The sequence below is a fragment of the Caloenas nicobarica genome, chromosome 3, assembly GCF_036013445.1.
Source record: "Caloenas nicobarica isolate bCalNic1 chromosome 3, bCalNic1.hap1, whole genome shotgun sequence".
NCBI lineage: Eukaryota > Metazoa > Chordata > Aves > Columbiformes > Columbidae > Caloenas > Caloenas nicobarica.
This window is the reverse complement of record NC_088247.1, coordinates 48,069,664-48,089,667: the sequence shown is the minus strand read 5'-3', so window position 1 is coordinate 48,089,667 and position 20,004 is coordinate 48,069,664. Positions and strand designations below refer to the sequence as shown.

General features: G+C 37.1%; 1 protein-coding gene across 5 annotated transcripts in view; it reads right to left on the bottom strand.

Annotated features, from left to right (window-relative positions):
- Positions 1–20,004, bottom strand: part of AFG1L (AFG1 like ATPase) — an 83,277-nt gene that overhangs the window by 22,637 nt on the left and 40,636 nt on the right. For all 5 annotated transcript variants that reach the window (XM_065632002.1, XM_065632001.1, XM_065632004.1 and 2 more), the window contains 3 exons: positions 12,046–12,128; positions 8,519–8,589; positions 8,162–8,262 (listed from right to left, as the gene is read on the bottom strand). In XM_065632002.1, coding sequence (XP_065488074.1) covers positions 8,162–8,262; positions 8,519–8,589; positions 12,046–12,128 — 255 coding nt within the window. The remainder of the gene's footprint in view (positions 1–8,161; positions 8,263–8,518; positions 8,590–12,045; positions 12,129–20,004) is intronic.

The window sequence follows — 20,004 nt, the reverse complement described above, 5'->3', positions numbered from 1 at the left end:
TGATATACTTTCCCAGGTACCAGCAACTTCTTGTTCATGAACTTCCATGCATTTCTGTATTAAACCTTTTGCATTTAACATGACTCTTTGTTCTTTAGTTTACCCCTCCACAAAATCAGTTTTATAGATATAGCTTCCCATGGTGTTAAGACACCATGTTAATCGATACTTGGTCGCTGGATAAAAGGATATATTTAATTACCTAATGAAAAGACTAGAGGATCCATGAAATAAAGCTATTCAACCTTTGTAAAGAAAAGGCTAAAATGTGTTTGAGTACACTACAAAGTCAGAATTCCCAGCAGAGGGCAGTAGTTGCTACGCACAAGTGAGAGGAAGACTGTAAAAGATAACATTGTGAGGAAGACACAATCTCCTTACTCCTTAAGGACCTTGGAAGGTTACCTATAAAGTACACTGTTGTCTAAATTATTTATACCAGATCAAGATTTAAGACAGAGTGTCACGATTATCAGTTTTTAAACAAAATTTTAAACGGGAAGTAAAGAAAGAAGACTGGCAGAGTGATTTTTCTAAGGCATAATGAAAACTGAGTGATGCAGTAGTAAGACGTAGATTTGCATGATTGCTAGTTTAGGATATTGAGATTTTAAAATCAAATTAATACATACATTTTATTTTTTAAAGTATTTTCATCTGAACTTTGGATATACATCCAACTGCCGAGAAAAGGGATAAGGAAAAAAAAGGTTTTAATAAACATGTTGTTGAGGTCAAGTTATCAGGCCTGACCGTCTGAAAAGCCTACTAGAATTTGTCAAGGACAATTATAGACTGTATTTGCCTGTCAAGAACCAGGTCCTTAGGATTCACTATGGTGGTGATTTTTCACTTACACACTAACTCAACAAAAAAATTTAACTAATTCTGTTTTTTGCAACAGTCTAACTCCATTGGTAAATGTATCCTTCATTGCAGAGACAGAGAAACTGTCAGGAAGAAATTAATTAAAGGCCACAAAGAACAGAGGAGGATAATGGCAGCACTAAAATCTAGGAACTATAGGTCGAATCCTGTTTGGTGTCTCTCCCAGTCTTCTCTGGCTATGTTTTGTTCATTTTACGGGGCCTTAGAAAATGCCAGGATAACAAACATTTTGATGAAAACTGAGCATAGTTCTCCTGGACGATGACCCTGGAGAAGCACATTTACTGGGCTCCATTCCAGTGAGCAGGTAACTACTTTCAAGCCACAACAAGCGCTACTATGTGCCACACTGTGACCTCCTGTGTCAGATCTGGAAAACTGCTCCTCATTCTGCTCTAAAGCCACTAAAATAGAGCAATATCCCCTTATCCAGCATTTTTTTTTAGTTTTCCCCGTGTCCGCATAAGCCAGTAAAGCAAAAAAGCTCCATGTATGGCTTTGATCTTAACTAAATCAGCTGAAACTTGGAGTTCTCCTCAACTGGGAAGCTATGATTTTAAAATCGCTGTAAACAATAATATAACAAGATGCTTCCTACCAAGTTAACTGCATATTGCATCAGCCTTGCATGCAATATATTCTCTATTATTTTATTTCTATAAGCATTAGTGAGCAACTGGTAATTACCAATCTGATGCATTTTTAAATGCAGAAATACCTTGTTATTTTCTTGACATGAAAAAAACTGATGCTAACATATGAAACAAGACAAGACTGACTATAATACTAGAAGGGCCCCAACTCTGTCTCCCAAGGCCGTCAGGTGTTAATTACGAAAGCAGCTATTTTGAAAATTCCACTTAAAACTAGGAGTAATGTTTCAAATAGTATGAGGTTACAAAGTGCTGATTTGCTATTTTCATCTATTCCTTATTGGCTGACATTTCATGAAATCATGTGATATCAAAGTGGAAAATGTTTTAATATTTCCCTTTAAAACAGAACTTTATTTCAAAGGAAACATCACTGAATTTGAAAAAAAAGTTTTACAGACTGTTCAGATGAAATGACGCATTACAAAAGTTACTGTCTAAATAGGTAATCATTTGTCCAATTTCAAAGGCATCCCCTTAATCCTACACCAATAAATGTAAATAGAGTTTTTAAGTCTGGATGTTCATCCCTGTGGACTGCACAGTAACAGTTACCCAAGACCAAATCATAAGACGTAACATCACAACAATGTGAAAGCAGAGTTACTTGGCTGATAAGCTTTCTCTCCAACATAAAAAAAGCATTCATCCTTTCACACACTGACTCTTGCAAAACTTAAATTCTTCTTTCTGGAACCATTAAAGGTTATGGATGGCCAAAGGAATCAATTCACCAAGTTCTGACCACAATGTTGTTCATGCCACAAAGGCTATTGAGAACCATATGAGCACTGGCATATGTCAGTTTCAAAAAAACTCCAGAAAAATATCTTCCAAGATATTTTTGCAACAATACACTATCATACGAAATAACTTCTCAAAACAACTGATTCCCTTCATTACATTCACTGATGCCTCTACCTTAAATTATATACTGGTTTTGTAATTATGAACCAAATATAACAGAGGAAATAAATGTGACTACAGTCATTTGCATTAACTAGATAAAATATTACATTTTGAGTTGTTCTTGCTCTCTTGTATTTACTAGATGTGAAAAATGTAAACAAAAGCATAATCAGAGTCAATATCCACCTTCCATTGTGAAACTGGTTTTCATCTTGAAAGTTTCCCATTCTGAATGGATGCCTCAAACCAGCTTCATATGGACATGCATCTGTGTGTGTGTGAATGCGTATTTATTTGTAAATGTTTTGGTCAATTACTGTATTTCTGAGAGTAAGGCTATTATACACCTTGCTCCTCAAGTTAAGGAAGTGGCTCAGTGAGAAGTTGTTGTGCTTCCATGCTGTGGTATAGGAACATCGAATTTGAAAGAAAGGTTGCTTGCTATGAGGGAAATGTCTTATACACATCTGTGGAATCCCACTCAAATCCAAGGAACTGACAAGGCTCAGAAAAATGCGGTCTGAGCTCACTGCACATACTGATAATAGACTAAGAATTGTCCCAAAATCCCAAAAGCATGAGGCGGCTGAGTGCAGGTTATCCCCTCAAGACAGACTGGGCACGTTCCCCCGCCAGCTGCTGAACTTGAGCCACTTGCCAACACTTGTCTTTCTCACATCCCCAGTTTTAGACAATTTAAGACCAGAACAGATCACATGATCCTCCAATTTCCTGAATTCTAGAGACAGCTAAGCCTAAGAACTAGTACTTAGGCTCAAACACAAACACCTCTTCTTAAAATGACATCCAGTTTTGACCCGAAGCACAGCACAAGGAGGCTTTGCCATTTCCTTCACTGTTTCAAATGTGTAAATGGCTGCTTTTTTTGTTCCTTTTTTTTTTTTTTTTTAAATCTAATCTAATCTCTGTAGGCTCTGGTTTTAATTATGTCTTCTTCTGCTAGCTTTGGGAGCCTGTTAATATCTGTATTTTTTTCCTGTGAAAATGGCTGCACATTATAAAATCATCTTCCTGTCTTCTTTTTAATAAGATGAACAAATTGAACTGTAAGTCTGTCATCTGAGGGCACATATTCTCCAGCTCAAATGGTCTGCGGCCTTTTCAACAGCCTCTTCAGCTTTTTCAATGTCTTTTCTAAAATTCTGATGTCAAAACCACATTTAACATTCTGCCATCAATCTGAGAGGTTTTTAAAATTAAAATAATCTTTCTACCCTCCTGTTTATTTTCACCCTACCCATGCCAGATGAAATTAGGTCTAATTGCTCTAACACTGGACCAGAAGCTCCTTTTGAGCTGTTTGTCCACTACAATGCTTAAAGCTATTTCGAAGTCACTATGCCCAGGACACAGTCTCGTCCTCCTGTAGGTATGACTAGTGTTCCAAATTTCTAGATGTAAAATTTTGTATTTAAAAGAGCCAAAACAAAACATACCCTCTCCCTCCTCCCCAAAAATCTCAGTTCTGCTGAGAAATAAATTGCATGCAGCATCCTAGTTTTCATCGCTCCCCCCCACACACACACCTCTTTTTGTACTTAGAGCAAATCTGCATTAGCATTTATGTTACATTCAAAACTGCTGGGGAAAAAAAATATTGTACTGGGCTTAGTATAAAAATGTGCTCATTAGAAATGCTACACTCAACAACAATCCTTCGGTAATAATTCTTTTTATATGTTAGTTAACTAACTTCACAATCCATTTAACAAATACTTTCTTGACACTGCATAATGCCATTTTCTTGGTAAGAACAACAGCATCTACACAACTCAACCTTTTCCACAAAAATCAGAAAGACTGAAATTCATTTCATTTCCATTCTGTAGTTATCCACAGTGTGAATCCAGAACCAGCTTCTCCATTACTCTTTCTGGGCTAAAATCTGGCTGACAGCCTGCAGTCATACCAGTCATCATGCTTGTGTGAATTTTGTTTGTTTATTTTTTAATACTGGCACATAGTAGCTGTCTTCTAGTGCTGTGGAATTTCTCTTGCACTCCACTATTTATCAAAACCAGAAAGCTAGTCAGAGATCTCAGCCTAGTTTTCCAGGACTCCAATGATTCAAAATGTATTTGCAGGCTATTTTTAATATGCTAACTATTAACAGACTGAAAGTTATTTTATTATCCTTTAGTCAAACAAATATTTCACTCTGCTTCCCCTAGAACAAGTATTTTTTGCAAAACCTTTTCCCTTTTCCACATCATTATTGGACGTTCAGTCATCTCTATCTAAGAATAAGCCAATAACATTGAGATAATAAAAACCATAGCAAACCTCCCATTGTACTTAACAACAAAAAGTCTCATAGCTGAGCAGACATAATATTTGCCCGTGAGCTTTAGTTTCTCTTTAATCTTCCCACACTTTATAACTAGCTGCGATTCATTCTATCCTATTTGATTGTCTCGACAGTGACACAGGAGACACTTTTACTCCCTTCTTCCTCAAAAAGTCCTTCTTGTTCTTTTCCGTTGTTGTTGTTTACACTTCCCTTTCAAATTAGTTTTGGTCATACTTCCCTTTTGCTTTTGAAAATTACTCTTCCTGAACACCCAAATATGTAATTCCCCTGTTTGGAAGTATCTTTTGGTTACATTGAATGTTAGAAAATTATAGAGAAGATTGTCCTTATGCAAGATAAATTTCTAGATTAATTCATCACTGTAAGCTCCCATAAAGCTGCTCAAATCAAAAGACCCTGTACTGGATGCAGTACATTTTATGCTAGAAAATTCTCATTTGCAATTTTCAGGCTAATTAGATTTCACCATTTTCTGCATTTCATCTACAGCATAAGCTTCCCATACAATAGTATTTTTTTCTTTATATGCTTTTTATAGCCAAGTGCTCAAGAAGCAATACGCCTCATTCTCCATTTCCAACAGACTCCTATGAGTACTACCCTCTTGGGTTTGTTAATTAGTAGACTGATTGATATGTATTCAAGATCCTCGTATTAATTAACTTTAAGGCAGGTACCAGTGTCTTTAACGTTGCATACTGTCCTTCACCTCTTTTAGCCACTCTGTCCTTAAGTAGGCTGTAAGCACTGATTTCATATTCTTACTTTATGAAATGTCCCATGAGGTTTCAATAATATCAATTATATCTCATTTTTCACCACTAATGAGAATTTCCTATTTATCATGCTTGTCACCAGGTCTTATCACTGATATAAAACCAACTGCAAATCTTGTTTTCAATTCTGCTATAACTTTAATTGGCTCCTACGACACCAGCTTCAGATTGCATTTATCTACCTAGGATGCTTTGCTTGGGCTGGCAGTAAAGCCCCTTCCTGGTTGCTGCAGGCTCCAGTTTGGAAGATTCCCCACCCTGTGTCCCTTCAGACAATCTGCCTTCCCATGGGACTTTGTCCCCATATCCTGCACAAAGAAACTTGCAGATTCACCCAAGCCAAAGCCAACAAATTCCCCTGCAGTATTTTCTCTTGTGGATCTTCTTTTTCATTACATCTTTCTCAGCCTCTTAGTTTCCTTTTTCTTAACAGTTGCACTCATGATGCCTGTCAACTTATTTACCATTTGGCACCACACAAGCAGTACCAAACAGCTTTTAGCTATGTCTCCTACAGACTTCTGCTTTATCCCTCTACAAATAGTTCCCACTATTCGCCAGCTTATTTGAAAATACATGAACGACTTTACACTTCCTCTCATGTTGAATGTCTCCTGACTTTGAGGGTTATTTTGACAACAAACCACCAGTTCACTCCTCCAGATCCTACCTATTCTTCCTTTTCTTCCGTGGCATCAGTGGGAATGACTTCCCATTCTGACTGTTAAAGAGAAGATACTGCACGTATAAATTTTTCCACCAAAGAGTTAAAAAGTTTTCATTAAAAAAAGGAACCTGGTTTCATGGTTTGACAACTGAATTTTTCTTTTTGGCTTTTAGTAGATTTTAAAGGCAACAGGGCAGGCAAATGGAGCAGCTGGCCAGGCAAGGTCTTAAATGCAGCTTATACCAATAGGAATTTTTTACTATTGCTAGGAAGCACTATAAAAGTTTATATTTGTGAAAAATATTGCATTAGAGGCAACTCAAGCCATTCACCCAAATTTAAAGGACAATTCTGAAGTCCATGGCTATACTTCTCTACCTATGAAGTGAGCACAGTAATACCACCTTACCAACACACTAATGTAACACACATGAAGGTACATCAGTCACCCAAAGAGAAAAATCATGGCAAAATAAATAATTGCATATAACAATTAAAGGCCGAAACAAATGGAGCCATATGCAAAGAAAATAAACAATGACCAAGGAAGCTGTTTAAGAAAAACATTTATTGTCTGCCATGTGATTACTGCATTAGAGACTATCCTAGCACATCTGCAGAAGGCATCTGAACTGAGACAGCAGACTTCCTAAGTCCGGGGTGATCACCGTAAGAACGATCCTGTTAAATGATGTTTAACATTTCATAAGGATTCTCTTTACTTGTTCTGAGCGCAAACCAAGCACCTCCGCTCTGTTACGCCAAGATGGTCTGAACCCCACATCATTTAACAGGATCGGAACCTTCAGACCCAAAGTAGTGGCCTCTGCCACCTGAGCTACCAGAGCACTTCTCCTTAGAAGCAATTTATCATCCCAGTTATATACATAAGGCATTTATTAGACTAAAGAATTTTACAAGTGTTTGCTGACAGCACAGTTTGCTGATACATTAAGAGGCACAATGAAGAAAAAGTCTCAAAACTTTTAGTGAAAAGCAAGCTGTTCTACCCATGACATACCTTCATTCTCACAAATGGCTAACTGGTTTTGTCTGAAACTAAAAACCAATAAAGCCTAAAACCTACAGTCTGAAACGTAACCAGTGAAATTTCTGTCCAAATAGTCATCAACTTGGTAGCTACAAGGAAGTGAAAACAATGTTATAACCAAAGGACTGGTCAGCATCCTGAATCAAAGGTGCTCTCAGCCCAGTTTAGAGTTGTGGCTGTTTAACAACAACTTCAGGTGTCAGCAGAGAGGTCACTGAAGTAGGATGCAATTTCTGGGGCACTGTCTTCAAACCCACTGGCGGTCACATACAAAGAGAGCTTTTCAGGAATCACACCCCACATATTTAGCAGAGAATTTGGCAGTATTTAGCAAAATTTGGCAAATTCTGAGAAGGCGGCCTGGTACTAAACAGCCCTTGCACAGCTAGTTACAATTAAGGTATGCAACAACAGCTTCACTCTAGTGCTGCCACTATTACTACTCTTTTGCTGGAGTATCAACTGCAACCCCAGATTTTAAAAACAGTATTTGAACGCTCTTTACGTATTGATACGTTGTGACTACTAATATTCCAGCAATGATGCTAACCCAGGCACATACTATATTAGGATTTTGGAACACAATCTGTAATATATTTAAGAGTGAATTTGCTGTATCATTAAAACGCAAATTATTATTGTTCTTTTGGGAAGCTGCATTTTGTTTTGTTTTGTTTTCTCTTGTTAAATTAAAAACCTTTCTGCCAAGTTAAAAAAAAACAACAAAGCCCCCCCTACTCTTTTAATTTAGTATGACTTGAGAAAATAGCAAGTTTTTATGTTTGGGGTTTGTTTTTTGTGGGTTTTTTGTGTTCGTGTTTTTGGTTTTTTTTAAACTGTGAGAAGTCTGAGCATTAACTGATCTAGATTTGACTGGGTACTCACTCTGTCGCACAGCTCTTCAAACGTGAAGTCTGCAATGGTTCCACATGCTTTATTCAGCCTCAGCTCTCTGCCTTGCACTTTTAGAATCCTTGGTCTAGTTACTATGGGAACATGAACAAAGACTCAATCTTCTCTGGATAATTACTATAAAATTCATCTCTTACAGATAGGAAATGCATAGCTTGATGAATAATAGCACATGATTCAACACATAAATTAGACAAAATGCTGATACAATGACTGCCACTTGAGTGTGGCATCAACCCATATACAGCAATGGAACTTATTAATTGGTCAGTGGAGATTGGGCATTGTGTTCTAAATGTATTCTCTTTCAAGAGAAATTAACTTACGTACAATCATTTTGTTTCTGAGCCAGCTCATCAAACAACTTATCCATGACAGCCTCCACATCAGCTTCACTTGTGCTACAGTGAAAAGAATAATAGAATATGAAATTAATAACACTTGAAGCCAACATCAAACAGCTGCCTGAGCCTGCTTAGCTTTTTGCCCATAAAAAAGAGAACAGGATGTTATGCTCTAAATACAAACATTAGATTTAGAATACACTTAAAAGTAGAGAATATTAACTCTCAGGTAGATGATTCTGCCTTATTTGCATACACTGAAAGACTTCTGTGTTTTGAGCTCTTTCCAGTAATGAGGCAATACAGGCACAGCAGATCCATTAACACTATGTGTACACAATGAGAAAAAAGGCTTCTGGCTCTATCTTGCATGCAAAATAAGAGCAAATAGACAAGGCAAGGCAGTCAAGCACCTAAAGAAGTATGCTTTGAAATTTCTGAGGCGACTTTGTGAAATTAAATATTGGAGCAGCTTTTGGTGGGGGGCAGGGAGAACATCAAGTCAACTGATTGTATTGATCAAACAATTTGCAAAATTAAACTAGAAATTCAAAATAACAGCATGATCTCTGCTTTAGTAATTTTATCAGTTTCCCCCTCTCTGTTGCCAATATTATCTGGGAAAAGATAACTACAGAGAGTTAAAATGCAAAGTATTTGTGCTGAGAGCTGAAGTAAAGTTTATATTCATCTGCTAGTTGCCACAAGAATTATAGATCTGTCTGATCAGAGAATATTTTTTGTCACTGGATGGGTTAGAGGGCAAACCTTTCTGTGTTTCATTCTTAAAGATGATACATAATAATTGTAGCTAAGTTTGAAAGCTGAGAATAGTAAATTAATGCTACGCTAGACAATAAACTGGAACTAGGATACATAATACTTTACTGAAGTTTGTATATTCTCATTTGGTGTGAAAATTCTACTTTTATAGATCATGGATGCACTCAAGTTGCATTGCTTCACACAGTGCTACACCTCCTCTAAACTGTAAATGATGATTGGCATGTTACACAATTACTTTCCTGTTCATTAGGCCTTAAGCACCTTAAAAATGTTAACAGCAGAACTGAAATAACTACTTTTTAGCTCAAGCTTAATGATTGCAAACCTTGTAGATATAAACCTTGGGAAAAGAAAAAAACAAACACACACACACACCCAAAAAACCCCATAGCAGCAAAACCCAACTTCTGCAAGTGCCATTCCAAACACTTTTTTAAAACACTTTTCTGATCAGAGTACATTAAAATTGTAACTTAAAAAAAAAAAAAGATCCTCTCAACATTGATATTTGTGTGCCGCTTTCCTCTGACAAAACAACAAATAAAAAGGAACAGACAAAACCAGAAAAGAAGTCATAAAAGGGGGGAAAGAATGCGTATACATTGGAGAGTATGCACACATGTATGCATAGAACTATCAAAAAGTTTGATGTAAAGACTACAAGAAGAAACAGCTGAGTATGATACCTAGGTGGATACTTGCACCTCATTGCCAAGAAAATTTGTTTTGGAAATAGATACCTCAAACTGAGATCAAGGAAGTTGCTTTGATCAGGAATCTTGTAATTGTGTTAAAATGATTGCTTTCAGATGAGTACAAAACAGCTTTAAGCAACCCTTGGCTGGATATTTTAAATTAAGAAAAGATTACACAAATTATGAAGCATCAAGAAGATTTTTAAAAAATGTCTCAGTGATACTGTAACTATTAACAGGCAAATGTAAACATGTTGGACAAGAACATTTTCTTTGGGTGGAAAGACTGCTAAATGAATGTCAAAAATCTATAGAAAAATACTGTATATTACTAATTTTAAAACAAAAGAAAAAAGAATTCCCCACCTACTACAGTAGTTCTGCAGGGCTGAAAGCCCCAATGAATAAGTTTGAATAGAAAAATGAATGATTCCCTCAGAAAAAGCAAGGAGGATCAAATAAGTATCTTATTTCCATCACCAGCTACAGGATCTTTTTTTCAGCCACTGCTTCCTAATGATCTACACAACAAATTCTAGAGGTAACAGACATCCTTCCAATGGGAGAACATGAGACAGACATCACCAGTCTCTGCCATTCACTTGATCACAAGTTTTACAGCAGAATACCATGAAATACTTTGGCTGGGTATTGCTCCTGGGGCTTGTTCGTGTTTCTTCTCCCCCGAGAGCTGATGCCACAGGCACCATGTGTAGCCAATTACCTGCTAGAAACCACAGACGTGCTTTTCCTTTCTTCGGAGCATGGGCAGTGAGAAAACAATATGGTAGGTGCCCTCCACAGTCAGCAGAGTGCAATGGGCACAAAAAGCAGAGCCGTAAGCAGGGCCAGCAATGTAGACATCAGAACAAGGGCTACGATGAGCAATGGTGACAGGGAAGGAACACTGAGAGAACAGCGGCCACTTTGAACAGCGCTTCTGAGCAGCCACCGCAAAACTTACAGAAAGCGGAGCCAGCCAAGAATACAGAACATATAGAATATAGAACTTTTCCTGAGTTGATACAGTCACACTTTGAAGATATAGGAGCTTCATTTGACCTGTTTTCCATATGTAAAATTCTGACATTTCCTTCCAGAAGCAGAGTTACCTGTTGCAATTCTCCTAAGCAGTACTCCTCCTTCTGGACATACAAATACAATTTCTAACTTTATAATAAAGTGATTCAGACATACTTCATCTCAAATACCTGTCACATCAATGAAAATACTGCACCTTTCTTAATGGAAACATGACTTCTAATCAATACTGTATGTTGGGTTGAAAGATACAATGGTTATAAAACTAATTTTACGTTATTGTTGTCTACCTTGCTCAGGCTGTCATTGATTAAATCATATTATAAGAGTAAATACAAGATAGAAAAATGTCAGCAATGCAAAGGTTTCAAAGTTTGTTTGTTTTGTTTTAAAAAGAGGATGTTTCTATTAGGCAGATACATGCTGCAACCATAACTGTGAACATATTTTAAATATATTTATTTGCAAATATAGAATAAACTGCTAAAGACATTTTGTCACGATAAACAGAAACAGTCTGTCAAAATAGGAGGGTGTTGGGTTTTTTTAATCCACAGCACTGGAAACACCCAACATCAAATGAATCCTTGTCATTGGATTTCTATAAATACTTAATTACTTAAATACAATAAGGATGTTCTTCTATTATAAGAGAATTGTGCAATCTCTTACAAGAGGATATTCATTACTTTCTAACCATCTGTCACTTCAGTTCTCCAAACACCACACCTCCCCAAAAAAATCTAATTAGTTTTTATTCAGTCACACATTATAAATGATGCTAGTGCGGATACTGAAAATGTAGTTTAATGAAGTTAATATCAAGGCATAATGGAAGGCGGTTTGCTGAACAAAATGGACCAGAAGGCAAAGAAAGGAAAAGTCACACTCTTCTAATTCTACTCTACATTTTTCATTTCCTATTGACTAGGAAATTCTTGGCTAATAAGAAAGAAAAAGAGGGCAAATACCATATCACAGATAAACTTACAGGTAGTAGAGTTTTCCAGCAGCAGGAAGCACTCGTTTCCTGTAGTCTATGCCAGAATCAAGCTGGACTGTGTTGCAGTATTTCTACAGAGACAAAAAAAAAAAAAAAAAAAAGAATAGCTTTTCAGAAGCCAAAGCTGTATTTATTATGTCTGTGTTAGAGGAAAGACACACTGCTGTGATAAACCATCAGCACGAATATCATCTGCAAAACTGAAATCAAGATCACAAAATTGAAGACTCCTTTACAATTATCAAAGCAAAGAAACAAGCTGGAAATCATTCACATATTCCAAACAAAAAAGTAACCATTTTCAAAAGTCCATCACCTAGAAAATTAATAGTGATTGGAAGCACAGGGAATAAATCGAGGGTGGATACTACCCCTTCTCTCTGGGGAGTGCTTTGTTGGAGGTGTGTGTGAAAATAATTATTTTCATGTTAAAGAATACATATTTAGAAATAGAAAGTTAGGAGCAATAAAATTTTAACAGATCACAATCAAATTCTAGCAGAGGCAACTGAAACTACTTCTACTTTACAGACTAAAAATATTTTTTCTTTTCCTTCTACTAAGAAAATTAAAAATTTTATAAGTCAAACACCAAATATACAAACCATGCCAAGTCTTACTGCAAAATGGACTGAAGCATAAAGGGGAATAAACAAAGCTCTTTATCAAGATTTTGTTTCATTTTTGTAATGTCTGAATTGACTCAGAAGAGGACCTCCTTCCCCGCCCCCCCCACTTTAAACAACCTGTAAGATTCCAAGTGTGATAGATGTGTTCCTGAGTAGTCACAATAATTGCTTCTCTTAGAAAACTCAAAACCAGCTGCACTAAAAGGTGCTCTTTTTTTTGATTCAAGGCCTGAGGCTGAGAGTAAAATTATCACTAACCTCAGCGGGATCAAGATTTTACACCCCCTGGCAAAAGGAATAGCTCTGCTTGTCTGTTATTACTACTGCCAACATACACAACTTCTGGATGTTAGATAGCCAGAGGCAAAAGAAGATATAAAAGAAAGGGAAGAAAAGTTTTAATATTTTAGGAAATATACCACTATCACCAATTTAATTAAAGCAATAAAACTTTTTTTTGTAGGTAATTCAACACTATCAAAATTCTTTGGATTGCTAAAATCCACTAAACTACTCTGCTTCTTCACGGCACTACGAACTATTAGTTTATCTTTAACATTCTCATTAAACATTTCATATTCTGTGTGTCAAATTTTTCAAAGCCTCCTTAAGGCCATTCAAGTATCAAAATTGGAAATGTCAAATCTCATTTATAGCAACTACATTGCAGGACGGAAAAAAACCTTACATTTTAGAAGAACTATCATCAGTGATTTAAGGAACAATGGCCCTTTTGAACAAATGCATTCAATAGGACTCACAGATTACAAATATCTGCAGGACTGACTGTGATGACTCACTGCACTAATTTTTTGCCTTTGGCTATTACTGAAGGCTGTACACCAATTTTAAACCTCCAGCTTCTCTGCAAAGATATACAGCTGAAGAAAGAAGGTGAAAAAAAGTCATCCTGAAGGCACAGAATCCCAGGAAAATCCATGTACCTTTAATTCCAGTAAGTGAAAAAGCCATGCTAATCAAATCATTATCTTGGGCTAAGGCTACTGCAAACACAATAGCATTGGTGCTACAATATTATTATAATCTATTCCCTTTCTTTTCATGAAAGCTTACAAAGAAAGAGAATAACAGAGCAGAAGAAAAAAGTTCCAGAGGCATCTAATAATATGCATGAGGGAGGGAGGATGTTTAAGCTTTTCTTCAGCATCAGTCTGGCAGTCAAGGCTAGAAGGAAGATTCCTGAAATTTCACAGCGGCGCTGGTATACTTTGCTTTTCTTTGCCAGGCACTGATGCTCAGCTTCTTTCCACCCGAAGTTTTATTTTTCTGAAGTAGTAGCTTAGCTCAAACACTATTTTCTGTACGTCTGTAGGGAAAAAAAACCTCAAACACAATTCTACAGCTATGCAGACTATGAAATTATTTAGATAAACCTTAGATACTCAGATATTTACTAATGCTATTTTTTCTTCCTGGAAACAACAGGAAATTTTGCATGGATCCAGTCTCATCTCTTTGGCCTTCACGATGGCTTTACAAATGCTACCGCTCTCTCAAGGTGTTGTGTTCCATACAGAGCAAAGAGTGAACACAGAAATAGATATACTGAAGCGTGTGGCATGGTTATGGTATGGCTGAAAGAAGAAAAGTGCACCTGAACACCGTAGCTGGTGTAAATTTATTGTGCTGATATTTACAGTGGTGCTTGTGGCTCAGCTGCTGATGGCGGGAGGGTAGGGCAGACGTTCTGTGCCCTCACATACAGACTGACACTGGGCTGGAGCACGCAGGTCCCTGCAGCTTGCCAAAATATACAGCAGCAGTTGGTGCTAAGTGTTTTAGTTCACTTGTGTTCTGCTTACAAACTCAGCACTCCTTAAATGCACTGACAGGCTTTTATGACTTCACGATTTGATGCTACAGTGAATGAATTCTGGAGGTAAGACCTGTTCATGTAAATACTATCAACAGAGCTATGAAGCAGATGATGCATTTCTTCTGGTTTCCCTTTTCTCTTTCTTCAAAGTAATTAGTATTAATATGATCACTATTCAGCAAAAATCGCCATCATTAATGACACTAGTTAAGAAGAGCTTGCGTGCTCAAAAGCTTCTTTATGTTTTTAAGGCCTTTTAAAGCTACAAATAGCTGCCTAAAAAGATATTTCTTTTCCCTATGAACCTTGTCTTGGCATGTCTACAATAATGTACTACTATTCACTCCAATGTGATATAACATTACATAGTTTATTTTTTAAATATCTGTTAGATATTCTGGGCTATAGGACCTTTCAGCCAGAGAGAGAATAGCAGCATCCCGTTCAGAGATATATAAATACAGCCATTAGAGTCCTACTGATTTTTTGCTTCCTTAGGAGGCAAAAGTCAACTGAACCAAACATCAACAAAACAGAAAAACAGAGTTGATACACAACAGCTTTCTGTAACACATGATATAAGCATAAATGCACGGGCCAGTTAACAGGAACAGAGAGATACTTAGTCCTTCGGAAAACACTTGGCATTTTACTATACTGATCCTTGGATGTTCCTGACTAATTTCCAGTTCTGGTTTGGCGTTTTATTTTGGCTTAAATCTGTCTTATCTAATTCTATCTCATATTTTATAAAACAGCATTCTCAGTCAAATTCTGGTTTATATTTTACTCTGGATCTCTAGCATATTTTTCATCCATTACTGTCTCAAGAACCACTAGACTTGGACCTCGAAGACAGTTGGATTTTCTTGTCCCCTCCAAGACTGATGCTCTATTCAGGAAAGCACTCCAGCCATTTAGAGCCCATGTTCTAAATAAAATTAAAACAGCCACAAGAATTTCCTTACCCTTCTACAGGTTCATGTATCTACCGCTGTTTATCATTAATTACTGAGACACTTCAAAGCTCACTTGCACCTATTCTGTTAGGTACTGTATAAATAGACATAAAATGGATGGCCCCTGCCATTAAAATAAAACATTATAATCTGTGTAGCAACATGCTCCCAGAAAACATCCCTTTAAAACACGATTCCTGTTGTTAGATATTAAGCTTTGTAGGGTAGGAACAACCTTCTCATTATACGAATTTATGACAGTAGAATACAGATCTATAGGTGCTACTAGAAAATAATGAAGCAAAAAAAAGAATCAAACAGGAGTATGAATAAAGAAACCAATCATTAAATGGTGATGTGGAAGAAACTAATGCCAATAAACCAGCATAGAAACATGCGGGCAACACTATTGACACAAACTGAGCTCTACGCTGTAGAGAAGAGAAAAGGGTGTGAGAACAGAACCGGTGAACCGAAGGGCGGCCAGAGGAGGATCGCCTGCACCGCCAGGGAGTAACAACAGCATCTCTCCTCCAAATTAAGCATGTATCGGTGAAGACAGCTCTGAAGGGAGATTCAGCACATGGTCACCTTTACTCGGAGTCAGAAAGGTCACAGGGAAGCTATGCGCTGAGCAGAGATCCAAACGTTTTTCCTTTTGAGGTTTCCTTTGTAGGCAAGGGTACCCACTGTGGTTCTTTGTTTCTACGCAAGTAAACATTCACTTATCTGCTTCACAGGAGTGCAGAGGACAAAATGTTCATATTCGTAAATATTTTTTCAAGAGGCATGCTTTAAATGTTAAAAAGACAGCATATAACCACAATGTCTAATAGAAGAAAATAAAGCACACCAAAATATTGTATATGTCCAAGCTAAGCACTTAACATACTAGAGTTACAAAAATGAAAACCAGATACATGGTTGCACGGTACAGAAAAACAAATCCTGCTCACAACTGTACGAAAGAAATAATGAATCTCAGAGAGGGGGCATATGAGCACCCCCACACATCTTCTCTCCCCCTCACAGGTGTCAACGACATTATACTCCTGCATCGCGGAACTAGACAATCAATACTATCACTTACAAACCCTGCAAACTCCAGGGAAGGGGGGAAATGGCAGGCTTTTCTGCTTTTTCCCCTTAATCTTTTTGCAGCATGGGGAAAAACCCTACCAGGATTACATACAGAAGTTCTAGTTTCTTTCTCCATCTTTGGACTAACTTCTCCAGCCCTGGACTGATTAAACCCTCCAGATGTGATTGCATCCTCACACGCACTAATCACCACCACAGAATCCTAATCAACAGCCAAAGAACTAACCGGGGTGCTCAGACTGTTAGTCCTTAATTGTCAAAGCCATGACTGTAACCATTGGTTTCCATTTTTTTTTAAGAGGGAGATTTAAACATTCGAATTTCATTTACTTGGGCTAAACTTGTACTTTCCTGTTGAAATAAATTGAAGATACAGTTAGTTTAGTCTGTTCTTGTGGAACCATTTACGGTTTCCAACAGATTTTCTATTCTATTGAGATATTTCAAGTCTGACTTCCCCTATTCAATTCAAATGCATAAAATTAATTAGTCATACAATTTATTTTGAAGTCATTTATGTATTTATGTATACAAAGAAGAAATACAATTACAGAATTGAAAACGCAATTACTTAAAAATACAGCATGATCATGCACTCATTTCCACTCAAGTGGCAGAAAAACTTTTTATTCCAGAAGGAAAAAAGGCAAAGCCTCAGGGCTCAACACCTAAAATGACAATCTTCTGATAGAATAGATAAAATTAGACGTTCAGTATACCTACCGTAGAAAGTTATTAAATATAGACTAAAATGAATACATTTTTCTTCCTGTAAGCACCTCTAATATTCCTTTGTTGCTGCAATCAAGAATGGTAGATATTAAAATGTTTAACTGCTCAAGAAATTAAAGTACACGACATGATAGATCATTAAGTAGAGAACAAAGGTTTCAGAACATTTCAAAAGGCAAAGTTAACTGGATAACCTGCAAGAAGTTCTCAAGACTTATGTTTCCCATGTGTCACCAAAAAACCCCTGAAATGCTAATATTAATACATGGCCTTGCGGTCCACTGTACTAAACACGTGTCCCTGTGAGCTCAAATATTGTGATCAGCTCATGACCCTTGATAAGGCAGGTGAGTAGATCTCTCTTAACCTTACTGAAGACCACCCTAAGTCAACCCAATTGTCATTCTATGCTCTGAATTTTTATGGCATTAGAATAAAAAAGAGCCAACAAACAAAATCATATAAATCATCCTGTCAGCACACAGGATCAGGCCATCCTAGCTGAGGACCCCTGGAGAAGGTGTAGGGGGACAGAGACATGAGGGTGCTTCACCTTGGGATGATTATTACCTTGATTCCCACACCTGCTGAGTTCCTCAGCCTTTCACACTCGGGTTAAACAAGACACCTGCAAAAGCAGTGGTAGCACTGCAGATGCAGTATCACATACACTTTCCATATGAGCAAAGCAGAGTATCATCCCGTCCACAGGCATGCAAAGCTGCTGGCCTCTGGTGTAGTTCTTAACAAGCGCATTAGAACACCTATTATTAATAATCAAGCCATGCCTAACTGAGAAGTGCAACTTCCAACCACTCTGAGCAAAATTAATCATAATTTCCATGTAGGTATCATCTTGCCTTTTCACATGCATCCTCAGAATCTAATTCTTTGTATTAGCTTATATCCAAAAAAACCCCCTACTGTACCTGAAAATACCCCACACCCATCCTGCTGATCTGGTCTCCATTAACAATACACAGGATCACTAACAGTCCTTTCCTCCAGCAAATCAGAAAATAACAAGACTGTTCATTGACAATTGTTCTTCTCATACATCTATATTCAGCCTAGGAGAGACAAACTATCACCACACGACATGTACAGACATGATGAGAACCCTCAGTCAGCAACAGAGGAAGAGTTCCTTGGGTAAACAGAGCTCACTAGGCTTAACCATTTTTATTTTTCCTTATTTGATCCCATGTAGTGTTAGATTTTCAACTAGAAAATTGTTTATTCTCTCTTAAAATTCCTTCTTAAGTGATTTCAAGACAAAGTTTTTTCATCGAAATGACACCATTACAATTGGCATTTTCCCAAACGATTCATAACTGTGGTAGAAAAAGAATCCTCTCAAGCAAAAACACAGTGTGTCATGAAAAAATTACTTGTGACCTACAAAGCACAGCCACAGGTTTTAATTTTGGAGTACTCTCAAAGCCATTAGCAAGTGACAATCACTAGCACGTTTCAGAACGTGAAAGGGGTCCAACTGGGACACACGAGCTGGGCAGGTCTGTCCACAGCCTGCTGCTCTAAAAGGAGATCAGCCAGACTGTTAGTCATGAGCAGGCATGGTACAGGTGCAGGACCTTCAAAGGGCTGCTCCTTTCATCCATGCTCAGAATTGGCCTTGTTAAAAAAAATTAAAAAACAAAAACCAAACCAAAACAAAAGAGTAAATCAAGTTTGTAACACTCCTAACTTTCTGCTACACCAGCCCATGGAAACAAGAGGTACTGGGGAGAAGGAGAAAGGGAATCATCAGGTATTTGGTGGTGGATAAAAACTTGGTCCAAACGCTGTTGGGTGTGCATACAGTTTTTGTCTCCCTGTTCAGATGTTGTTGAAACAGTAGACTTTAAAGAAAATGTCAATGAATCCTCATAAGCACTATACATGACCTCTGGGGTAATTAGCAATCATTCAAAAGCAACAAGACTAAAATGTTCTATTCTTTATTACTGTCAGCTCTTGTCTTGATCAGCATTTTAATAAAGATGGTTTATTGCTAAGACAGTTTCATGAATCAGTCATAATTACATTCTGACACGCAGTGAATAGTAAAGCAAAACTAAATATCACTTCATCAACCTTTCTAACCTTTATGCAAGTATTAACTGTAAATAATTTTTATACAATCTTACAACAGAAAATCTGCATATTTCTTAGTTTTGTACATACTCTACCCTAACTGAATTTCCTGTGACCTATACTTGAAAAAAACCCTTACAATCAGGCATAATTACTTAGTCTTGCATGGTATTCAGGTGTTGCCTTTCACAGATCAAATCAACTTCGAGTACAAAAGGCTATTTGTTCTACAAAATAGTGCAATGCTTTAAGGGGTTAACTGAATTTTTTTTGAGTCTTCTCCCCCATGTCCTTCATTACCTGCAGTAACAAAATACAGGGAATTGCTACAATAACCTTAGAGACTTCATGCTTGTTCAAATTTTAAACACTGTAACAAAAGAAAAAAGAAAAGGCAAACAAACAAAGTAAAATCAAACCCCCAAAATCCACACTAACAAATTTTGAGGAAAACTTTCAAAATGCCATCCCAGTATACAACATAAATGAAACTAATCATGCTCAGACTAATTTCGGATGACAAAAACATTTTATTTGCGAATTATTTTTAAATGGACCTAGAGCACAAAGATCTGGGAAGTGAAATACTGCC